At 36.0% G+C, this 9,216-nt stretch overlaps 1 protein-coding gene across 2 annotated transcripts; it reads right to left on the reverse strand.

Annotated features, from left to right (window-relative positions):
• Positions 1-245: 245 nt before the first annotated feature.
• Positions 246-9,216, reverse strand: LOC142337784 (dymeclin-like). Of its 2 annotated transcripts, none has more exons than XM_075387300.1 (4): positions 7,853-8,773; positions 4,210-4,345; positions 3,371-3,656; positions 246-2,895 (listed from the first exon to the last, which is right to left on the reverse strand). In XM_075387300.1, the coding sequence occupies exons 1-4, from the start codon at positions 7,955-7,957 to the stop codon at positions 1,344-1,346; spliced, it is 2,079 nt and encodes a 692-aa protein (XP_075243415.1). In that variant the 5' UTR covers positions 7,958-8,773; the 3' UTR covers positions 246-1,343. The 2 variants fall into 2 exon arrangements, with proteins under 2 accessions (XP_075243415.1, XP_075243414.1); XM_075387299.1 differs by lacking the exon at positions 7,853-8,773 and adding an exon at positions 9,023-9,216 and having other exon boundaries at positions 250-2,895.

Consider the following 9,216-nt stretch of genomic DNA (forward strand, 5'->3'; position numbering starts at 1 on the left):
TATCGAATTTATAAATTAATCCAAAATTTTATAGATGTTTTATAAACTGATCCAAAAGTTTACAAATAATTTATAAACTAATCCAAATATTTACAAATAATTTATAAAATAATCCAAAGATTTATAAATAATTTATAAAACAATGCAAAAATTGCGAAAAAAGTTATAAATATTTATAAAAAAGATGCACCTTTTTTGCAAATGTTTATAAACTAATTTATAAATTATCCATTATTTTTTGACTGGGGAAGTCAGAAGAAGCAACACAACTTATTGGGAGACCCCCTTTTATAGTAAAAAAAACTCCTCGTTAACGGTGAAAGCCCCGATCAAAATTGTCACTTCGGCAAGATCTAGAGTGCCAGAAAATTGCTCTAAAACAGCCTAACAGTGGCAGGCAATCAGAATGGGAGAAAAACTCAAAAATTAAGGTTCTACTCAAGGGTTTTGACTAAAAAACATCGACATATTTTGTTGTACATGTTCAGCGTTCACGTCCGCAGAGGAAGGACTAATTAACAATGCACAGAATGATAGATTAAACAGTGTCAGAATCTTCAAAAGAGGCACGAACACAACTGCCGTTTCAAATTGTGAAAAACTGAAGAATGGATACGATGTCTGTGTGTAACTGGGAGGGAATTGCTTGCTCATAATGTCCCGAACGGGTCCCGAAGAGGGTACACAATTAAACGCAAAATTTCAGCTGATGAATCAAAGTAACGCCATTTCTGTTTCACTCTTTATTGTTATAGTTCAAAAAATGAGCTTCGGGAGTCGCAGAGTTAGAAAATTCGAGAGGAAAATTAATTGAGCTTTTCACAAGTTTTGGTTTTGGTTTACCTCCGTGATTTAATGGTAATTAAATTGAAGCTGCAGTGTCTTCCGCAAACCAAATTTTCTGAGACAGTTTTTATTGATATTCGAATTATAATAGACTCGGGGTTGTATACGATGTCTGAGTACTAACAAAAAAAGTGTTTTCAAATCTATTACCCCTTTATGCAAAAGGATTACCCTCACACAGTCATATGGCAGATTCTCGAACCCATATATGTATAATAAGAGCGTGGAGTAATCCGCGCCTTGGGTTTAAACGTTCAACTCACATTTTATCATAAACAATCTGATACAATGTGGCTCAGGATAACGCGATACGACTTTATATACATAACAAAAGACATCATGGAGTCCGGATTGTTTCGCTCGAATTAGAACAATTAAAGTGAGACCACAGGATTCAGACAGCGTAATGAGACCACTATGCAAATCTACAATGCTGCTAACGGAGGCCAAATCTCGCACCCTTAATTCCATTTTAATTTGTTTTTAACTAACACACTTCAGTCTGTGAACTTGAACAAGGTCACAAAGTTGATGTTCCAAAATATTCCAGAATTCCTGTAGGCTATCGACCAGATGTACGGTATGAAGAAATCTTCTGGCGCCTCTTCTTCGCAATATCTGAACTTCAGTTCCGGGAATTTATGCAGATTTGAAACTGGGAAGACTTTGCTGGACTCTTTAATAAATTGCAATATGTTCTCACATGTCGAGACAGATCCAGATTCGTTTGAAGTACTCAGCTTGTTCAGGTAGTAGTTAACAATTATATCCAGGTTATAAACTATATCTTGGTAATTATGGTTAAGCCGAATTGTGTTCAGCATATCTTTATCGTATATCAGACAATGAACTAACGATCCATTATGCGACAACTGATTTGTTAAGGCATTGTTGATAACTTCGAGCAAAAGGCGCAGAATTTCTTCAATGACCGCTAATTCAGTTCGAACTAAATTTTCAGTTTTTTCATCGTTTACAAGTTTCGTTAACTTCACGTTTAATTTTGTTTGTTTTTTCGTCAAATGATTACTAAGCGCTACCAAACGTTGCGAACAGTACGGGTTCAGATTCTGAAAATGATTTGACATATTTGCCAACGTTGCTAAGCAATTTGTATGTAAATACTTATCTTTCATTTGCGATATATTGACTTGAATGGTTCGCAATAGCACCAGTACCATTATGCTCGACAAACTGATATCAGTAAGAATTTTCTCGCTAAACCATGTAACTTGAGGCAAGACAATTTCGGAAATAACATTGTTCAGAATTGTATCTTCGCTCAATATCAGCAAAATTATTAGAATCATGTACAAATGATGTGACGACGCATTGTTAGGGGAGTAAAGAACTTTCAGCAAAGGCAGTAGAACTCGATCGATATCGGATCGTGTCAAAACATAATTCAAAAACGCCGAGTTTTTGTGTAATAACATGTAGAACATTAAGGTTTCTTGATCTTCTTCCAAAAACTGACACAATCTGAGATATAGTAATTCAAAACTGATCGAAAAAGAAGAATTTTGGTCTGTTCCCAGAATTTTTGCACCATTCGATGAGGAAGCGCTGAGCGAGAAATCGACAAAGTTTGAAATGGCAAATCTGAAAGGGTTATAATTCTCCATTTTGCAGTCTTCTGGCAAGCCACGCTTATTGCTGCTTGACGCAGAGGAAATTTGCGTGCAATGATTGGTCAAAATTTCAACCAATAACAGACTTTTCTCACAAAATTGTTTACTGCAGGTAAATTGCGATGATTGGTCAGAATTTCCATCGTTAAAAGGCGACAGCGATGTAAAAAGTTTTGACGCCAATTCGAAATTGCTTTGACTACTTTTAAGTGGCACATTTTCCGGATTTTGGGCTAAAGGGCACAAGTAATTTTGAAATAGGCGTTTCGTGATAATATTCGCTTCTGATTGGCTGGTTTTCATTACCATATTTCGGTAAAATGCGTTCTCATCTGCATTCCGTTCGTCATACATTCTGCTGCTGAGGAGAATAATTAGAGTTGATACTGCTTCATTATGCAATGCAATGGTACTGTTGCTGAAAAAAAAAACGTTTTCGTGAAAGTCATGGACTATGGCAAACTAGTCTTCGCAGGTTTCAAAATTAACAGGCAGGATGCCGTAATACAGACTAATTGATCCCTAACAAATGGCGAGTGTCTGGCTTAGTAGTAGCTGGCTTGAGCTCAGGCACTGGCCGTATGCGAAAAAGTGCGATCTTCAAATATCCGAAAATTGCCCTTTACACCATGAATTTATTCCTCCTCAGTAGTTTCGTTGACCCATACCAGACTAGTAAATCCCTAACAGAACTGTATTGTACAGTGACTTGTTGTCTGTATTTAATAACGCAGTAGTTGAATGTGCACTACTACCTTTTCTCTGGACAGCTACAAAAAGTTACCTCTGATTTGCCTTTTCGGGATTTTCTTTTTTGCTAGCATGACATGGTAGCCTTTTTTTTACTAACACTTTATCATAAAACGAAAAACTTGATCATTAGAGCGTCTAACCTGAGTGGTATTTTGCAAATAACAGAGAACAGACTCCGACACAATTTGGTATCGACTCCCGATTCAATTTTCAAACCACCAGCTTGCCGTCCATACATTGCCCCCTCCCCGTTAGTCAATTGGCCACTGGAAGAAACATGTGTCTCCTCATCCGGGGTGTCTGGAGTATGGCTCATTGTCAGGTGACGTTGTAATGCCTCGACTGGCATCCGTTCCAAAAAGTGTCGACATATCAGACGTAGAATCAGAAGTAGAGTTGCCAGCTGTGGGGCTTCGACCGTCAGATCTAATTGAAGTGATAAATTTTAACAATCACATCGCGTTTAGACAAGAAATGCTCAAAATTCTGATTCAAAAGCGACAAAATGGCATTCCAGAGTTTCAAATAGTCCGTATAAGAATACACTTCAACTCGTCGAGTTGGTAACTCCGCGTAAACTTTTGACTAGTATCATTGCAGCGGAAAAAAGTTTGTGAAACAGTCGCTCAACTGCACTTTCTCAGATTGCCTTTAATGTCAGGTAAACAAGACTATTGGTAAACAAGCTCGTCTAACATTGAACCTATCATTGAAACAATGACTGGGTAAGAACGGTCCCACCAAATCTTACAAACCTAAGAAACGTTTAGAAGTCGGATTCAATCCCAACATCAAATAAGTAGACATGAGCTTCGAAAATTGTGCCTCCTAAAGGAGGACAAAAAATTCACAAAATGGACAGTGAAGGAGTCAAAGGAAATGATTTATATGCTTTCTTTAACACAAGCTTGAACGGGCAATTTTAGACATCTTCGCAAAATATAACCGCTCAATCTGAACTTCGAAAGTGTTCACTCACTTGATATCGTGGCAAGTTGAACTTCCTGACTCTTCTCCACGCACAGTTTGACCAAGGTGCCCAAATTAGCCGACGAGCAGTTCTTCAAGATAAATTGTTTCAACAGTGGCGCCAGAAAAACATCTAGCTCTTCTTCCTGAACAAAAGAGTAATTCACAAATTAATCACAGAAAGGTACATGAACCAATAGACAACGCGGAATAACAAATACTTTGAAAAGCGGAAGGTCCCTGCAGCAAAAGGAAACCTGCCGGTGGGTGCAGAGCGGCAAGAAGAAAAATTTATCTCAGGAAAATTTCGACAACTAAAGCCTTTTCAATGCAATTAAACATGAAATGCTCAAAACTCTGATTCAAAAGCGACAAAACGTCATTCCAGAATTTCAAATATTCCGTATAAGCATACAGTATGGTTGGCTGCAGTAAGAGTACTTTATGGTAACAGGTCGCGCTGAAATTAAAGATAACGGAGAAATTAATTGTCAAATTAGTTAGGTCAAAGGAAGCTTTGATTCTCAGGAGTAATTCTGTGCTGTCTCAAGCCTAAAAAGTGAAAATTTGACTTTTTGACCAAAAACTTCGAAAAACAATTTTTAAAAGAACTATAAATTTTTTCTAAAAATTTCTGTTACGTCACTGTTTCTGCCGATGAAAAATTATTTAAAGAAACAATGTTTCTTGGTATTATACACATTTTTTTTTTAGAAAATAGGAAAAAAGAGGGCTTCAAGCAAATAAGTATTCACCGAAACAAGTATCCTTTTTCAAATTCTAGAGTTGTTTTTGCGAGTAATTATTTTATTTCATCAGAACTAACAATTTAAGTGTTATCAAAACAATGGAGAGGCGAATAAAATCGTTTTATGTAAAGAACATCAAATCAACCAAATTCAATATTGAAAAGTAAAGATGGAAAACTTTTCTTGCCTTTATTATGTTGTCAGAGCAGATCGTTCGAACTAACGTCTTCCAGTATAATGCATTACAGAAGAGTTTGAGAGTTAGAGAATTGATCGTCAGGTTGAAAAAACATAACATTTTTTTTTTGAAAATAAGAAAATTACTCTTCACTTCTCTGTTGTTTGAAATTGCGGTTCGAATTTTTTCAGACTATGGGAGTTTCTGTAAACCGAAAAATAAATAGTTAATTGATTGTGGAATTCCTCACATAGAAACAAAAAGTTTTTGAAAAATGTAAAACAATTTTTCTTTTTCAGTTCTATTAATAATTATTTAAGTTTTCTATTCCTTAAAATACGAAGAGTAAAACAACCAAAATTTAGAATTTAATAATAACATAATTTCTTCAATACTAGTAAATGAGAGCCTTTAAGGACAGCCTTTCACGATCCCTTACATGTCAGATGCAAGTGGAGGCAGAGATCAAAAACTGTTTGAAATCATATAAGTTAAAATTACGTAATATTTGCTTTGTTACAAAAGAAAGCTTTAAATGTCATAAACAAGATTGGGTTTCCGCAATATCGCTGGTTAAACATCTGCTAGACTTCAAAAAATGAATAACCACTTATTCTCAAAACAAAAAAAATCAAATTTCCGTGTCAAAATATCATCACAATTGCCTCAAAAAGTCCACACCTAGTTTTCCAAGTATAAAAAGACTCAAATGAACGAAGACGTGCCATCATTAAAAATCTGTTGCCAAAAAGAATATTCAAAACGTTTTTTGGTTTCTTGCTGAGTTTGTATTTGATTTTGTGTATGTGCATATGTGTGCGCTTGTGTGGGGGCATGAATTCGTGCGCGTTCTCTGTATTCTGTGTGAAAAATGTGTTTAAGAGAGAAATAGAGCTATTCTGGAAGATTTAAGTTCAATATCAAACAAATAGAGGCAGATGACAAAAATTGTAAATTGTGGTTTGAAAAATTTTGAAAAAAAACAATTGTTTATTAACCCTGGTTCGTTTGATTTAGAGCTTTAGTGTCAATTTTACAATTACCGAAGCAACTTTCGCCGCAACTCCAAACATTGTTTTCAAGATAAAACTAATAAGACATTAATGAACGGTGAGAACCATGGGCGAAAATCAGTTGCTAAAAAGAAAATTTAAAAAAATGTTTGTCTGGGTTTTCTTTTTGTGTTTGTTTGCGTGTATGTGTGCGTGGGCTTGGTCTTTATGTATGTGCGTGCGTGTGTACGTAATGTAATGCATTTGCTGTGGGTGTAAGAGACAGAAAGAGAGAGAGATAATTATTTACTTTAAATGTTGGATACAAATAGAGGCAGAGTTCAAACTGTCAGAAAAATTAGAAAAATGCCTTATTTTTTAAAATGTTCCGGCTGTAAATTTTTTCTAAACGAAAATTCAATTCTGCACTCATTGGAAACACATCTGCAAGATTTGAAAATAAGTAATGATTTCATTATCCTAATGAGATCAAAAACCAGAAATTTTTTTGAATAATTAAAGCCAATATTACAATTACCGAAAGAATTGATTCAACCAGTCCACACCTAGTTATATAGAAACAAAAGAAGAAAACCTAATTGAACGCGATATTGAGTAAAGATCAATTGCCGAATAGCAAAAAAATTTTAAATTTTTTTTCATGGTGTTGGGGGTTTGTATTTGTGTGATTTTTTGTGTGTGTTGTATGTGCTTGTTTGTATGGTTTAACTCTATTCCAGTCTTTCAAATTGTACTACACTTCTTTTTTAAGAATATACAACGAATTTTTCCATTTTGTCTTCCGAAAAAAAACATAATCGACTAAACGTCGGAAGACTTGCTCTCGAACAACTAGTGGGAGCTCTAATCAATTGCAGCCTGCTTGTCGGAGGAGTCTAAATGGGACTAAGAAGTTCAATAGTAGGCTTCAAAAGACTACATTAGAGGTTAACATATACCCCTTAAGATTTACAGTTAAAAAAGGCACCAGTATCGGCGCACTTTTCATTTGACTTTTAGTACTAAATTGCCGCCAATTGAGTTCAGCTGCTTGAAATTGTGATTGAGAGAGAATTTTAGATCACGCGGAACGCAAAAAGTAAAGGGCGTAAAAGTCACTCGAAAAGTCAAAACTGTCAAGCAAAAATTTTGCATAAAAAAGACACATGTTTACAATAATTGCTATGAACTTTGTTCAAGAGCAATTAAACAAATGCATGTAAGTTCCTTTTGGATACTCTCAAAGGTTTCTATGACAGAAATTAATGCTTTTCTACAACCTTGAGAGTCAGGAGTTATGTTAGAACATACTGTGCTACGCACAGACTTGCACGAGCCATCTTGTTGGTTTATAGCCGCAGTCCACAAAGTCCTGGCCAGCATTCAGTTCTGAGAAATTTTGTCTAAGTCTGTTAACGTTCGTTACTTCTACTGGAAGTATGACACTGGGCTGTCTGTTTTTCATATGCGTTTTCGACCTTACAAGCGATACGGAAAATTGGCACCAGTCTAATTGTTTCGACAATTCTTTGATTTATTTTTCTGTTGGGATTTTTTTTGCTCTTTTCCGTCCTCGTACTTTTCAGTTCACTCCAATCTGCTTACTGTTTTTCGGTTAGCTTTCTTGTTTAGAGCAAATGGTTGGGTTTTGTACTCCCTTTCCTACAAACTTTTTGTAAGTGTCCACTGTTCCCGCATTTAGCACATATCTTATCTCTTAACTTGCATACTCACATGCGTCCATGGTGTATTTGTATCTCTAATTGTGATAGTGCTCTGTTTCCGGGTTATCTCAGTTCCAATGTTCGGCTCTCTGGAATTCTTCGAAATATCTTTCATTTATCCGTGTGTGTCTGATCTATTTCGCAATCTGTTAAGAAATTTGCTTAAACAGGATTTTTCCTCATTTTTGCGTCTGTTCACCTAATCTGCATTTTGCCAATTTATCGTTACAACAGTATCAAAATTCTAGATCTACTTCGCATTGATGCTAGGTCGAGTGCTTCAGTGATTGTTCTAACAATACCCATCTCGACTCTCCATGTCTCTTTTTAGTTGTCCATAATTCCTTTTGCCGATTTATCTCAAATGTAATAGTGTCTTATCATGTCTTCAGCATTTTGGCTGTTCGCGTCACAAACTTTCTCAAAAATGAGTTTTTAATTGTCCATAGTTGTTTCGAATTTTGCTTTTTCTTGTTTGCAACATATTGCTGAAATTTTTTCGACTAGTTCTGTCACGGGTCCAATTTATAAGCTAAAAACATTGTTGGCATTTGTATATCCCAGAATCAGTTTGGGCAAATTTAGATTTTGCGTAGATTTCGAAGCTGCTCACATCGCTATGCAATGAATAGGTTCTTGGTAAACATGCTCTTTAAAACAAGTTTGAAATAGACAGCGTAACTCATCAATGAAAACAAGAAATCATGTCTAACAAATGTATGACCTTGAGTCAGTAGCTAATTTCGGCAGTCTATATCTATCTCTCAGTTCATAAGCTTTTGAGGTGACCATGTCACCTCCAGCCTCGAGGACAATCACACATGGCATTTAAAGGATCCTAAATGCAGGAGAGCTAAGCTATCCAGTCGCATCTTTAAAGAACAACTAAATCTATCGTTTTTCCTCCTCCCTCTCCCAGTGTTTTTAAGCCCCCAGTTACAAATTATATGTTATATAGCACGTTACTATGTTAAAAATAGCACGTGCCCCTGAGAGCGTAAAAGATATAAGCCCACTAAGCTGGGGCGGGGGGGGGCAAAACAGAATAGATCCGAACAACTTAAATTTAATCGCGAAGTCACTTAAGGCATGAACCATAAGTAGTTTTCGTAACCCTTTCCACAGTAAATAAACTGCTTCATCAATCAACTGCGTAGAACTCCTCAATATTTCAAATCACCTGTTTCCTGGATAAAGTCTGTGGGAAATGTTTTGATATTTGGGTGACATCAGTCCAGATAGCTTCCAAATCAGTCACTGGGTCGATGCTGCTCAACTTGGCAATCAGAGTCTCAACTTCATTGGTTTGCATTCTAACTAATTAACGAGTGAAATTGAATTGATCCACAAATTTTATTTCGAAGCAGCCATCGC

This window comes from Convolutriloba macropyga, chromosome 4, assembly GCF_964194025.1.
Source record: "Convolutriloba macropyga chromosome 4, txConMacr16.3, whole genome shotgun sequence".
NCBI classification, from domain to species: domain Eukaryota; kingdom Metazoa; phylum Xenacoelomorpha; order Acoela; family Convolutidae; genus Convolutriloba; species Convolutriloba macropyga.